Raw genomic sequence first — 16539 nt, 5'->3', positions numbered from 1 at the left:
CAGGTGGCACTAGATAGAATATGATATTTCAGTCTCAGAGCAATTGCCATTAAGTGTATTGAGATTTTCAATTTTCAATTAATTTTCAATTAGCTTTTAAGTAAAGTTTGAGGATTCATTTTTATCTGATTCACATTTTTCTCTCAAATTTGCTTTCCTATTGATAAACATAGTGAGCAAATATCTTCTTTTTAGAATTCATTGGAAACAAGGCTAATTGGAAAAATGTACCTTTGATAAGCATCTAACTGTGTAGTTAATTAATTCCTTTAAAATACTGGAGATTATAAAATTAAAGTGTGGTATAAAAGTGAACAAATGTCTAAGTTGTACATTAATGCTTTTCTCAATAAATCCATTTCATTGCAGTTATCATTTTTCAAGCCTACACCCAAACGGTATAAAATTCTCCTAGAAGCCAAAGCCTTCCCTTCAGATCATGTAAGGATTCTTCAAATGGTATATATTCTTTCTACTCTTCCTAAAGGAGCATATCATTTGCCTGACTTGAATGTTTATTCACTAGTCTTTTCTAAGTAACCTTATAATAGAAAGATCTGTCAAATGCTTTTGATTTATGCATTTTTATAGATTGTAGCTTTATTTCTTTTGTTCAAGTAAAACATGTGTTAAGGGAGGAAAGAATTGAATGGGAACATTGATTTATTAGTCTTTTTAAAGACACTGAACAAACCACTGGTCTAAATCAAGTACAGTTATAAATGTTTTATTAATTCTTGTTGCTGTTTTATTTCATGAAATTAAATCAATACACACCCCAGTACTTAACCCTTTAGCTACCTAAAGTAGGAATATAAACAATTATCTGTCCATTTGCTTTCATAATACACTAGCATAATCATTGGTAGTTTTTAATTTTAAAAATGTATTGAAGACTTTAAGAACTTTTTGTGGATCAAGGAAAAAATTCACGCTACTTTTTCAGCAATTTCAGTTATAAGAAATTTGACTGTTACAGACACCAACACAGCTAAAAGCATATTTCAGTTTTAGTATTAGAGAAACTTGATTTCCATCTTTATATTATCACTATTTAAGTTTTCTAGCCTATATCTTATAATTTCAAGGCATTTAATCATTCAAATTAATAGCCATGATCTTACTAAAAAGGATCAAGAATATTTATCTTGAAAAAATTCAGCGTCCCTAAAATTTCTGGTTCCCATTTTCATCTGGGGCTCTCAATGAAGGGAACTTTTTTATCCTTTTCTTATAGTAGCTTACTCTTTTTAGTGAAAGCCATTTCTGTATCCTGTATTGAAGTCTAACAAGTCTTCACTGCTCACTTTGGTTATTTTGTAAACTCTGTTTTAACTCAAATTAGATTAATTAAATATCTTACTCAAAAAATTTCTTATATTTCTAAAGAATAAATGACCCTTACATTTCTATCCATATAATATTTCTGTTCAGATTGATGCATGTAAATTATGTTAAATTTTTCTCTGATACATTCTATTTAGTCACTTTTGACCTTTACCTTGAATCTAATATGATAATATGTTTTATTATTATTTTATTACCTTTTTTTGAGATATTCTAATGTACTTCTGTGCACTGGACTTGATTTAAAAAATCATCTTTCTTTTCCAGTATGCTGTTGAGTCACAGCTTCAACTTCATGGACTTAACATTGAGAAAAGTATGCGGATTATAAAGCCAAGAGAGGTATATAAGAAAGAGAAATAAATATTCATCATGCTTCTATTTAGTATTGATTTTTTCTTCATTTTGTTCAAAAGTTTATTATCTTCATTACTTTAATGGAACTTTCAAGAAAGTATAAAAGACCTATACTCTGTTACTATTAGGTCATTTTGCTTAAAATAGAAACTTAACTCAGAAGTGTATTTATTTTAATTTTTTCAAAGGCTAGTCATATTATAAGCAAACTATTTTCCTATTAATACCACTAGAGTCTGCCACATTCTTCAGTGGGATGGGAGGAGATAGAAATTTGCATATATCATTTTCAAATTTAAATGCCATTGCCTGTGGGTGCCATTAAAATCACGTTAAAAATCAGTTATATTTATTGAATATTTATACAAGTTGAATGATGCCTATCATTTTGCCCCTCTTAATCTAAGTACCACATGTTTGCCTCTGAGTTTAGTCTGGGGTATTGAAAGGGACTTAGTGTAGCAGAAGCAAATTAGGTTTACATTCTCATTATTACTCCCCAGGGAAATCCCCGTGACTTTGTGTTACTTACTTTATCTGTGAGATTTCTTTATATTTAAACAGATAACAAAGGAAACAGTTGGGCTTGACCATATGTTTAAGATCTAGATACTGTGCCCTTTATATTAATAAAGCTGTAAGGCTAAGTTGTACAGGCTTTGATATCTAAATCCTGCAGCTTGTGTAACTTGGCACCAACAGATCCACACAGGATAAATTTTAGGTTTCATGTATGTACAACACTCTCAAGTCAATGTTTGAACAGTTATTTCTTTCAACCCAAAACCAATTTGAGAAATTAAAGATCTACTCTATTCACTTCTTTTTGCCAACATGTTATTAATGGAACAGAAAGTTCTCACAGCTTTGGAATGATATGTTTCATATATTACATATAAATTGCTTATTTCTAGCAAAAATGACTATAGCCATCACAAGTTTGTTTTTTTTTTTTTTTTTTTAAAGTAATAAGTGTTGTAGAGCTGTATGACTTAATCATATATTTGGGACCACTCTTTAGCATTACTAGATTGAAGCAGGTCAACATGAAACAGAACCATATCTTATCATTGAAAAATAAATTTCTCATTTGCTTAGTACCAATTCTTTAAAGGAATAAAGCATTAGTATATAGAGCACTTTCCTTACTTTTTTAAAAAATTATAATGGACAAAATGTATTAGCTTCCTCTACAGGAAAAAAAAAGAGGTTGGGGTTGTCATGTTACTAATTTTACTTTAAATCTTTTTTCTTAGAATTACTGAAATCCTTTTCTTCATGTATAAAATACACATCACTTAGAAATTCAGAGATTTCATTGTCAACTCTATTTTTTAATTTAAAATTTATTTTTAACTGGAGGATAATTGCTTTACAATATTGTGTTGGTTTCTGCTATACAGCAATTTGAATCAGCCGTATATCCCCCTCCTTCTTGAACCTCCCTTTCACCTTCCCCACATCCCACCTCTGTAGATTGTCACAGAACACCAGGTTGAGCTCCCTGGGCTATACACAAACTTTCTACTAGCTATCTGTTTTATACATGGCAATGGATATGTTTCAATGCTATTCACACAACTCCTCTCCTTCTCCTACTGTGTCCACAAGTTTGTTCTCTATGTCTTTATCTCTATTCCTGCCCTTCAAGTAGATTGACCAGTACAAATTATCACTCTTATTTTTATAGATTATCATCTTTTCAAACAAGTCTCAGACTACTAGCAGAAATTAGCATATTATTACATATGTGATAATATTAAATATGCCTAATGTGGGACATAGTAATTGGCAAATAGTAAGAGTTACTAAAATTAAAAACAATTTAAGAAAAATCCATTAATATCATAATGAGTTTTCCCCAAATTATAATGTAGCTAATGATGCCTTGACTTCAAGACCATGTCAGATTTAGCAGTGTAAAAATTCATAAAGGCTTCATAAATAGATGAGAATTATTAGGCTATAAATTTATCATTTGTATCTGGCAGAGTTCTTTCACTCAAGTTGTTTATAAGACCAAATTAAATCATTCACTGTATTCACAAAGTAACTGATCACTGAATTATGGGAGAAAAGTAACCTTGATAATATTAAATTTTATTGATAGTTTCTTTGTGTTTGGATCTTTACCTTCAGATTGGTATGGAATAGATGTTACTTTTACATTAATAGAAAATATTAGGCTAAGTTTCACTCAGATAATGATGTATATGTGTCTTTTATCTGGAAAAAATTAATGATTTTAGATTGATAAATAAAATACTAATTTCCAAGAAATCAGTTTTGACATTTAATATTTTATGGACACCCTATTTTTCTGGTATTTTATTAGATGGAAATAAAAATGAAATAATTTATGAGTATCTAAATAGTAAAGATTAATTGAAAAACTGAAGAATAAAATCAGGCAATAGAGTTTTGCAAAAACTTATACTTTATAAAATACTTCTTACAATTGTATTATCATTTCTTAATAACAAAAAGCATGTTCAGATATATGTTCTTGCCAGATTTTTGAAAGTTCTTAACTTTAAAAAAATACCTTTTCTTTTTCTTTTTTTTTTTTTAAATTTTTTTTCTTTTTCTTTTTCTTTTCTTTTTTCAGTTTTCGTTTTTTTTAATTTTAAAATCTTTAATTCTTACATGCGTTCCCAAACATGACATCCCCTCCCACCTCCCTCCCCATAACATCTCTGTGGGTCATCCCCATGCACCAGCCCCAAGCATGCCGTATCCTGCGTCAGACATAGACTGGCGATTCGATTCTTACATGATAGTATACATGTTAGAATGCCATTCTCCCAAATCATCCCACCCTCTCCCTCTCCCTCTGAGTCCAAAAGTCCGTTATACACATCTGTGTCTTTTTTGCTGTCTTGCATACAGGGTCGTCATTGCCATCTTTCTAAATTCCATATATATGTGTTAGTATACTGTACTGGTGTTTTTCTTTCTGGCTTACTTCACTCTGTATAATCAGCTCCAGTTTCATCCATCTCATCAGAACTGATTCAAATGAATTCTTTTTAACGGCTGAGTAATACTCCATTGTGTATATGTACCACAGCTTTCTTATCCATTCATCTGCTGATGGACATCTAGGTAAGAAAGATCCCAAAGTGATTTTTGGATTGGGAAATATAAACAGAAAAGACGTCATTGTGGATATTATGTAATTTATGCCTACCATGACTTTAGGGGGAAGACACATTGAGATTAGAGGATATCCTTGAAGTAATTGAGAATGAAGGTGACTCTATTGCAGTGATCCTTTTCAGCGGTCTGCATTTTTATACTGGACAGCTCTTTAATATACCTGCCATCACAAAAGCAGGACAAGCAAAGGTATGTGCACCATTTCCTCCTCCCCACTTTGTCCAGAACATATATATATATATATATATATATATATATATATATATATATATATATACACACACACATACATACACACATATACACACACACACACAAACACACACACATGATGGAGAAGGCAATGGCACCCCACTCCAGTACTCTTGCCTGGAAAATCCCACGGACGGAGGAGCCAGGTAGGCTGTAGTCCATGGAGTCGCTAAGAGTCAGACACGACTGAGAGACTTCACTTTCATGCATTGGAGAAGTAAATGGCAACCCACTCTAGTGTTCTTGCCTGGAGAATCCCAGGGACGGGGAAACCTAAAGGGCTATCATCTATGGAGTCGCACAGAGTCGAATATGACTGAAGTGACTTAGCAGCAGCAGCAGCAGCATGATATATGAAAGTGTTAGTCACTCAGTTGTGCCTGACTGTTTGCAACCCATGGATTGTAGCCTGCCAGGTTCCTCTGTCCATGGATTTCTCCAGGCAAGAATACTGGAGTGGGTAGCCATTTCCCTCTCCAGATCTTCCCTACCCAGGGAACAAACCCAGGTCTCCCCTGTTGCAGACAGACTCTTTACTGTCTGAGCCACCAGGGAAGCCCCATAATATATATATATACATATACACATATATATATGTATAGATATATATTTGCCTAAAGTAAAATATTTATGTTTTAAAATATATTTTAAAATATAAAGTTTATTAAATACACTTTAAAATATAAATATTTAGTTTAGGCATCTCTATTTAAACCTCTTTTGTTACTTCTTGGTCTTACCTCCTTATTAGCATCTGCTCTCTCAATGTCTACCTCTAATCAGCAGGATGGGTGAGCTTCCTCAAGTGTTGTCATTGGTACAGAACTGCTCAGTCAGCAGAAGTAGCCAATACTTAGGATAGCAACTATATACTAGGACTATTAGAAACTCAACTCTGGTGCTTTGTTGCACTATAACTCATTCTAAATATAATCTATGCTCATTAACCTTATGTACCTGAAGAAGGGGAGATGAAGAATAAAGGTTTATCATAGATGGGATTTTACCCAGTTTACTTTAAGGAAGCCATTATACTGCCTATAATGAGTAATTTTCCTTAAATACTACAGAATAATACTTAGTATACTATTATGAAACAGTAACTCTTTATATATGTCTTGTGAAAAAGTGTTTTAGTATGTTTGCTTGAAAAAAATAAGAGGGAAAACACTTAACAGTTACAAACTGTATTTAAAATCTTTAAGTATGTGTTGTATTTGATTTAGCAATCAAGCCATATATTTTAAAAAGGTAACAGTCAAATTATATTCTTAACATTAGTAAATTATGGGATTAATACATAAGTGAGATCTAGTTAATATATTCAGTTATTGAAGCTAATGAATGGAACTAATGAAAAGAAATTTAGCACCATTACCAGCGGTCTCTAGGAATTTCCAACCACAACTTCCAAATGATTTGATAAATATGAAAGTGGTGCATTACAAAAGATATAATGATGATATCTTCTTAATTTAGATATTAAAGTTTAAGCACCAAAATAAACATAGTTCAATAAAATATAATATTTTAAAATGTTATGCAAGTAATTAGAAGTCCCTGATCACCTTACTATACATGCATGTCTCATTAACTTTCATAGAATTGAGGCAGAAAGGTAGAGAAGAAAGATGGTGGGTCTTGGAATCACTCAGTCTGAGGATCCAATCTTGGCTAGGTCAGTTAATTTTATATGAACTTGGGCAACTTACTTGACCTATCTGAGTCTTAGTTTTCAAAAGCGTTAGTTGCAATAACAGAACCCACTTGATGAATGCAGTGATGATTATGAAGTATCTATTAGATTGCACATATTCTGCTATTAAATAGTGGTTACCTCCCACTTTCTACTGTCCTCAACAAGCATGAAGTTAAGAACGTGGCTTAAATATAAATTTTCTTTGATTTCTCATAAAAAAGCAAAATAAATCTGTTTACTAGATATTATATGTAACTCCCATTCAACTACTTCGATGCTGAAACCATTCTTTCAGTATTTTGCAGGCTTTCTTTCACTTATAAAATGTAGTAGCCACCTACTAGGTAGGACTCTCATTGAGTTTTCAGTCATAGAAAGCAAGGTAGGAATGAGTAGTTCCATATAAATGCAACAGTACAGAAGTGATGGATACTATGGAAGTGAAATGGTGATGTAGCTGACTTCAATTTATCCATTATCAAAATTATTTTAACAGATATTTATACTCTTGCTAGACAATTCCTTTCATTCTCAATGAAGATTTTAAAAAGTATTTAAAAGGTAGCTTTACATAGCTCTCTTGGCTGGTCTATGAAAATAAAGCTGAAGAGAGAGAAAGAAAATTAAAGGTGTCAATCAAGAAAGAGTTGGGAAATTTGAGGGAGAAAAACATGCCATTAAAGAGTCACTATTATGAATGTCTAAGTGAGATTACCTGCCTCTTGAGAAATCTGTATGCAGGTCAGGAAGCAACAGTTTGAACTGGACATGGAACAACAGACTGGTTCCAAATAGGAAAAGGAGTACCTCAAGGCTGTATATTGTCACCCTGCTTATTTAACTTATATGCAGAGTACATCATGAGAAACGCTGGGCTGGAAAAACACAAGCTGAAATCAAGATTGCTGGGAGAAATATCAATAACCTCAGATATACAGATGACACCACCCTTATGGCAGAAAGTGAAGATGAAGCAAAAAGCCTCCTGATGAAAGTGAAAGTGGAGAGTGAAAAAGTTGGGTTAAAGCTCAACATTCAGAAAACTAAGATCATCTGGTCCCATCACTTCATGGGAAATAGATGGGGAACAAGGAAAACAGTGGAAGCAGTGTCAGACTTTATTTTGGGGGGCTCCAAAATCCCTGCAGATGGTGACTGCAGCCATGAAATTAAAAGGCACTTGCTTACTCCTTGGAAGAAAAGTTATGACCAACCTAGATAGCATATTCAAAAGCAGAGACATTACTTTGCAAACAAAGGTCCATCTAGTCAAGTCTATGGTTTTTCCTGTGATCATGTATGGATGTGAGAGTTGGACTGTGAAGAAAGCTGAGCACTGAAGAATTGATGCTTTTGAACTGTGGTGTTGGAGAAAACTCTTGAGAGTCCCTTGGACTGCAAGGACATCCAACCAGTCCATTCTGAAGGAGATCAGCCCTGGGATTTCTTTGGAAGGAATGATGCTAAAGCTGAAACTCCAGTACTTTGGCCACTTCATGCAAAGAGTTGACTCATTGGAAAAGACTCTGATGCTGGGAGGGATTGGGGTAGGGGGAGAAGGGGACAACAGAGGATGAGATGGTTGGATGGCATCACCGACTTGATGGACATGAGTCTGAGTGAACTCCGGGAGTTGGTAATGAACAGGGAGGCCTAGCGTGCTGCAATTCATGGGATCACAAAGAGTCGGACACGACTGAGCAACTGAACTGAACTGAAGTGAAGTGAGATTAAGAAAAAAAAGTAAAGTTTCCAGAAATATGGTTGGAACCAAAACTGATTGATTAATAAAATCCAACATTAGTAGATTTTCAAGTAGAAACTTCAAATGAAAGAGAAGTGGGAGATAGGATTTTTGAAAAATATGTTAAAGAAATACATATATACCAAAAAGATCACAAATTATAAGTGGCTAGATGAGTTATTCTGAACTCTTATAACCATCACCTAGATCAAGAAATTTCTAGAACATTTATAAAACTCAGAATCCTCCATGTATATAAATATAAACATATATATTAGTTTTGTTCATCTTTGAACTTCATATGAATGGATTAACATACACTGTTTTATGTCTTTTTATTTGCTCACTACTATATTTATGAAGTTCATCCATTTTTGTTCAAACAGTAGTTTTGAGTGTTTTCCTTTTCATTTCAGTGTATTATTGTATTATATGAAATAGATCACCATTTAATTTTCTTTATTTTAATCATTTGAGGGCTAATACAATAAATTCTCTTCTATCCTTATAAATTTATATCCTTATAAGTTTCTTTGGGTATGCATTCATACCCATTTCTGTTAATTCAGTTCAGTTTAGTTCAGTTACTCAGTCATGTCCAACTCTTCGCGACCCCATGAACTGCAGCACACCAGGCCTCCCGGTCAATCACCAACTCCCGGAGTTCACCCAAACTCATGTCCATCGAGTCGGTGATGCCATCCAGCCATCTCATCCTCTGCCGTCCCCTTCTCCTCCTGCCCCCAATCCCTCCCAGCATCAGAGTCTTTTCCAATGAGTCAACTCTTTGCATGAGGTGACCAAAGTATCAGAGTTTCAGCTTTAGCATCATTCCTTCCAAAGAAATCCCAGGGCTGATCTCCTTCAGAATGGACTGGTTGGATGTCCTTGCAGTCCAAGGGACTCTCAAGAGTCTTCTCCAACACCACAGTTCAAAAGCATCAATTCTTCAGCACTCAGCTTTCTTCACAGTCCAACTCTCGCATCCATATATGACCACTGGAAAAACAATAGCCTTGACTAGACAGAACTTTGTTGGCAAAGTAATGTCTCTGCTTTTGAATATATTATGTTGGTCATAACATTCCTTCCAAGGAGTAAGTGTCTTTTAATTTCATGGCTGCAATCACTATTTGCAGTGGTTTTGGAGCCCCAAAAAATAAAGTCTGACACTGTTTCCACTGTTTCCCAATCTAATTCCCATGAAGTGATGGGACTAGATGCCATGATCTTCATTTCCTGAGTGTTGAGCTTTAAGCCAACTTTTTCACTCTCCTCTTTCACTTTCATCAAGAGGCTTTTTAGTTCGTCTTCACTTTCTGCCGAAGGGTGGTATCATCTGCTTATCTGAGGTTATTGATATTTCTCCTGGCAATCTTGATTTCCACTTGTGCTTCTTCCAGCCCAGCATTTCTCATGATGTACACTGCATATAAGTTAAATAAGCAGGGTGACAATATACAGCCTTGACGTACTCCTTTTCCTATTTGGAACCAGTCAGTTGTCCCATGTCCAGTTCAGACTGTTGCTTCCTGACCTGCATACAGGTTTCTCAAGAGGCAGGTTAGGTAGTCTGGTATTCCTATCTCTCTCAGAATTTTCCACAGTTTATTGTGATCCACACAGTCAAAGGCTTTGGCATAGTCAATAAAGCAGAAATAGATGTTTTTCTGGAACTCTCTTGCTTTTTCCATGATCCAGCGGATGTTGGCAATTTGATCTCTGGTTCCTCTGCCTTTTCTAAAACCAGCTTGAACACCTAGAAGTTCACAGTTCACATATTGCTGAAGCCTGGCTTGGAGAATTTTGAGCATTACTCTACTAGCCTGTGAGATGAGTGCTCTTGTGCGGTAGTTTGAGCATTCTTTGGCCTTGCCTTTCTTTGGGATTGGAATGAAAACTGACCTTTTCCAGTCCTGTGGCCACTGCTGAGTTACATGCTTAGAACTGGAATTCTTAGAACATAATGTAGGTGTATGTTAAATTGAAATCAACAATGACAACTTTCCAAAGGTTTATATCAATTGGTCATACACTCTCACCATGAATTTCTGTAACTCTACATTCCCACCAGTAGCAAACGTGATTAGTTTGTAATCATAATGCATTGCAGTTTTAATATAAACTTCTCTAACTATTGGTGAAATTGAGGATATTTCAAATGTGTACTTGCTAAGTTTGTTTGTTTTTTTCTTTTATGAAGTGCTTGTTCAAGTGTCTTGTCCAGTTTTTCATTTGGTTATCTCTTTGTTATAAATAGTATAGAAATTGATTTTGATGGAAGGAGAAGATAAATGATTTCTAATGATCATCTAAAAGGAAAACTAATAAGTTAATCAAACAACAACTGGTAGTGTAGTGTGGCCTCGAGTCACACAATGAATTTAGAGAATGCTGAGGCTTTACTTAACTGAGGAGAAGACCTGGGATCATGACAATGAAAACTGAGCATAAGATCAGGTTAGAGAGCCATATTATAAGGGAAGGCCAGAATGTGAAAAGAGTCATCATGTTCATATTTTGTCTCTGAAGCTATCTACTTAATTTTGTATTATTGGCCAACCTACTATCTTGGAGCTCTGCCTTACATATATTTATATATAACTTATTTGTATTACTATTTGTAATATTCTATTACTTATTTGTACTAATAATTTCTTCTCATCTACACTCACTGGGTGTTCCCTATTTTCTTCTGAATTACTGTCCCTAGAGATTTTGACTCTTGTCACCAGTCAACTTTCACTACCAAGTAAAAGCTACAGGCTACTCCTACACTTGAAAATTATTTATGACCACCTAACTATTACACTCAGAAGTTCTATATGCACCTTGAGATCAGTATGCTCCAGAGTTGTCTCCCTCCAAAATACCACTATTGTTTCACACCACTATCCTTATAATCCTTTATAGACTCAACCCTGACATTTTCCTGTTCTTTACCTTTTCAACCAATCTCTTCTTAATTCTTTCCTCTCAGAGTCAGTCTTTCCTTTAATATTCCTTAATCAATTATGAAGGTTTTCAGCTGCAAGAAAAAAAAAGTCCCAGAGTAAAAAATAGCTGAAAATTAGAAATTTATTTTTCTCACAACAGAAGATTTGAGGCAGGAGTTTGCTAGGATCCACTAAGCAGTTCAGTAACATTGGTATGACATCTCCAGGGCTTTCTGATATGTCCTTCAGATTTCTCACATCATAGTTGCTAGGAGAGTTGTCCCAAATCCAGATATCACAGTTCTCTTTAAAGCATAAAGAAAGAAGAGAGGAGAAAGAGCACTACAGTTTTGTCCATCCCTTTCATCCAAAGTGTAAAGTCTTTCCAAAAAATCCTAGCACTTTCCAGTTTATGATTCAATGCTTTTTGAAGCAGTAGCTTTGAGAAAGCATGAGTAAAGGAGGTTTTAGCTTTTATGGACCTAAACCAAAGAGAGGCTAAAAACAGAGCTGGGAAGGGGTTTGGGTTAACAAACACACAGTACTTCTTGCATCTTCCAATTATACCCCCATGGAACATCATTACTTCTATTCTTCTAGCCCTCTTTAATTTTTCCTTCTTTCCTTCTTTTTTTCATGTTTGTTTTATGCCCCATTTCACAAACCATTTGAAACCAAATCATGGGAAATTTAATAGGTAACATAATGAAACGTAAAGAGAGAGAAATAAAAAGAAAATCTAGATCATCTGGTGGAATGAATAATAATTCTCACAAATAATTTCTCAACCTGGACTATGATAAGAAACAGTTAATTAGAAATTATTGTCAATGGAAACTCTTGGTAGAGAAGGTAGACTAAGTCTTGGTGACAAGTAAATAGAGCCATAAATGCCTTCACTGTGATAAATGTTTATCACTTGCTCAAGCAGCAATCAAGAATCAGGTTACCAGGGGTTCAGGGTTGTATCCTATAGCTTTCGTATCCTATGGCTTTCATATCCTAGAACTTCTGTTAATATTCAGCCAAAGGAATGGGATTTATTTCCACATGTATTCCATTGATTAATGTATGGTCATTGTTGGGAAATGAAGGATATCTGTGTGCTCAAGAAAAATAGCTATTAGCTTTGCCACCTGCAATTCAGGTATTTTTGCTTGCTGATGGAGTATTATACTATAATTCTGAAAGTAGTGAAACATTTGCATTAATGAAATACTTAGATAGTAGAGACAGAGCTGACTTGGCCTTGAGCCCATGCCTTTCTATTAGTTTCTAGCATAGTTTAAGTGGCTTAATTCATTTACCAATGTGACTTCATTTGTCCACTTAGTAAATGGGGAAAGTAACAGTGCCTACTTCATGTATTTGCTCTAAGCAGAAACAAGGTACTATTCCCAAAACAGTGCATTGCGAGTAATAAGTAAACATTATCAGCATATATAAAAAAATCACAGTGTAATATCCAACCTACAAAAAAAAAAGCAAAGAAATAATGAATCCTTAGAAAGTGAAATATTCAGAACTTACTCTACTTGGACACTTCTATACTAGATTATGAAAGAAAACAAGAAGCAATGTGGTTAGGATTCATCAGACTAGACCGAATTTTTTTTTTTATTTAGGTAATGAACTAACAACTCTTTTAATAATCTTATCCCTAAATAAACTCATTGCCAAATGTTTGTATTCCACTTTCCCTCTCCAGTGCCATACAAAATGTCCTTTAGCACTCTGGAACTCATGGTGCCTTGGCAGACAGCGGTTCCAAATAAATATTTTTTGACTGAATGAATGATTAATTATCTTATTTATCATATATTTTACACTATTTTACCATATATGGATGCTGGAATGTTAGTTTCTTTTAGCCTAAAGAAACTTGAAATGCAAATCACAGCCAAAAAGAAAACTAAATTTTGCAACCCTGTGTTTGCAAAGCTTCTCCTTTGTTGTGTGGCACTCTCTAGTGGGTGTGAGTATGAACACCTCTTAGACCCAACTATAAGCTGCCTAAATTATTAATAAATAATAATTGCAATTATAACCACAAAATTTAAATACAGAATGAATTAATTCTGGATTCAGAATAATATATGACAAAAGCAGAAATATGAATAAAGACATCATTATAATAAAGAAAGACATATTTTAGCTTTACATCTTTTAATAAAAACTGAGATATCTAAATAACACGCATATATAAATGGCTACTTCATTGATGCATCCACTTATCTTCAGGGGAGGTTTAAATTATTGTTAAAATTTTTTGAGACTTTTTAGGAGACAAATAATTGATCAAACCTCAAAATTCAACAGGAAGCTTGGCTGAGATGCTTCTAGTACTGAAGACTAGAAGTCAATTCTCACAGACTATTAGAAAAAAATAATATCAATAATACTTGTATGAGACCAAGATTTGAGCAGTGAATCAGTTAGGAAAAATCAGTACCAGATACTTTTATATACAACTATAACATAAACTGGCATGTTGTAGGAAATTTTTATATATAATGAATAAACGCTTTCTGAAAAGATTTAATATTCAAATGCTCAACATTAAGTAATCTTTACTAGAAATTGTAGTACATACAGCCATTATCTTATTAAAGTCACTGCCAGTTCACCAAACAGGATCTTGTCCTTAGTGCATAAAAAGAATCTTGTCTCTATATTCTCTATAATAGAGCAATACACATTTGAATCTTTTATCCATTCTTTCTATCAGTAAATATTTGAAGAGTAAACTATAATAATAGAATTCTAAATAGGAACTCCTTATTTAGCCTGGAGTGTTAGACTGACCTTCTCAGACAAGATGAGACCTCAGCAAATCCTAAAATTATGAGTAGGAATTAACTAGCTAAAAACCCCTCCAGGGCACAGAAAAAATGGTAGAGCCATTTTGGATATTAAAAAAAAAAAAAAAAAAGAATTGCAAGGAAGCAAATATTTCAGTATAATTTGATTGTAGAAAATGCTGTATGATTTGATAGAAAAGGTATGATAAAAAATGAGTCTATAAAGCAGACAGAGGCTGGGTAAATAAGGGCCCACTAGGCTATATTATATGTCTTGAACTTCTCTTAAAGACATAGGGAGCCACTGAAAGTTTTTAGACCATGAAACAAACTGTGTTTTGTTTTAATTTTGAAAAGATATGCCCTACTTACAGGAATAGGTAGGGATAAGATGAATAAAGGGTCATCTGCAGTCCCTATGCAAAAAGTTTAAAACTCTCTGTCATGATACAATTCAAAAGATGGGGGTACCAGAGGACAGATCCATTTCTTACCAAATGAAATGTTTTCTGATATCTTCATAGATCACTCTTATTTAAACATTTTATCTTAGTGATATTAAAGACAAAATTTGTATAAGCATCAGAAATGAAGGATCTGTACTGAACTCTTATTTCACCCAGATTTCGATCTATCCACAGAATACGAGGATTAAAAAAATAATAATAATAACACACATACACACACGTACATACAGAGTCAGAGACAGAGAGAGAGAGAGAGAGAGGGAGAAGGGAAAAGTGACCTAAATTTTAGATGCATCTCATTAACTAACCATACTTTACTTGGGGAATAGCAAAGGATTATTCTGTTTAGAAATACAAAATACACTCTCTGTAGTTTATCCAAGTAGGAGCCTGGAGTCAATGTTTGTGAGGATCAATGCCCAAGAATCTAAAAATTTTGAGCTGTCCCTAAGAAGTTTTCATCAGCTGTTTTATCTAATTTAAGCTTTTCATTAAATGGACCATGTGAGGAAGATTGATTAATTCTCAATAGAAGAGAAATTTGCACTCAAGATGTTTTAGGATTACAGATCTGAGAAAAGCAAGACTCCAAACTGTCAATCAGGATCGTTGCTTTGGCAACCACTCTCATCAAAGCCATGGTGGATAATTATTTCTTCTGATCTAGCCCCATCCAAACCCAGCATTCCCCAAACGAAAGTGTATACTTAGGGTTTCTTTTAGATGACATGCATTTTACAAAATACTTAAGTTGCCTTAGACTAAGGCTGTGCTTAGTTGCTCAGTCGTGTCCAACTCTTGTGATCCCATAGACTGTAGCCTGCCAGGCTCCTCTGTCCATGGGATTCTCCAGGCAAAAATATTGGAGTGGTTTAAGATCTATGTTGTTTAGCCACTTGATTAAACAAAGGAAGGGTGATTTAAGTCTTTGTTAAGCTGAAAAATGAAAGTGTTTCAACATGAAATGTACACATACATTTTAATTTAATCACTAACCACCATAAGAATGGAAAGAAAAATGTGTGTTTCATGGCAATCAATGTAGGTGGAATTTCAAAAGATCTTTAAGCAGGAAAAAAAAAAATCCCCAATAAAATGTAATATTTCTCTTAATGTCCTTCTTCATGTTATCCTTATTTAATCGGGTAAATTATGCATGCAAACAACATCAAAGACTGAGCTGAGAAGGCAATGTTCATTTTCTTAGGAAATTATCTTAAGTAAGGTGGTGAGCAAAGAGGATAACTATAACATTGTCTATAAAAACTAGATTTAAGGGAAGAAATTAAAGAATGATGTCTTTAAGAATTATTCCATAAACTTCTTTGCAATATTATCAAGTTCAGTATGTAGTAAACTTAATAATATAAGCAAATTTGGTTGAGAAAATGAGCATTCAGATTGACATAGTAATCACTAGAAAACCATATTAGGGAAGAGTACACTTTCATTTCTAATCACAATGGTGCTTTCTTCAATATAGAGCACCATTTCCACATGATGGACAAATTAAATAGTTGCTTGAAAACCATTGTATAACAGGATAGGTAGATAAAACAGATATGTAAAGGTTAAAGGTTTCCACTCACCTGAAAAGTAACTACCCATTATTGGGAAGGTTGTGATTGGGTCCTGGTGTCTCCTATTTGATCCCTTGCCTCATTTTTCTCACATGATGCCCATCACTCGTCTACCATTTGTGGAATGTAGTTCAAACCATTTTAGTCTTTTTATAATTGTGTATATACTTAATTTAATATTGTATTTCCTCTGCTCT

The 16539-nt window shown here is 34.0% G+C and overlaps 1 protein-coding gene across 1 annotated transcript in view; it reads left to right on the top strand.

Annotated features, from left to right (window-relative positions):
- Window positions 1-16539, top strand: part of KYNU (kynureninase) — a 118496-nt gene that overhangs the window by 51331 nt on the left and 50626 nt on the right. The window contains exons 6-8 of the mRNA XM_068967958.1: window positions 370-441; window positions 1615-1689; window positions 4906-5052. Coding sequence (XP_068824059.1) covers window positions 370-441; window positions 1615-1689; window positions 4906-5052 — 294 coding nt within the window. The remainder of the gene's footprint in view (window positions 1-369; window positions 442-1614; window positions 1690-4905; window positions 5053-16539) is intronic.

This window comes from Capricornis sumatraensis, chromosome 3, assembly GCF_032405125.1.
Source record: "Capricornis sumatraensis isolate serow.1 chromosome 3, serow.2, whole genome shotgun sequence".
NCBI classification, from domain to species: domain Eukaryota; kingdom Metazoa; phylum Chordata; class Mammalia; order Artiodactyla; family Bovidae; genus Capricornis; species Capricornis sumatraensis.
The sequence above is the reverse complement of the archived record's forward strand: the minus strand, read 5'-3'. Positions and strand labels throughout refer to the sequence as shown.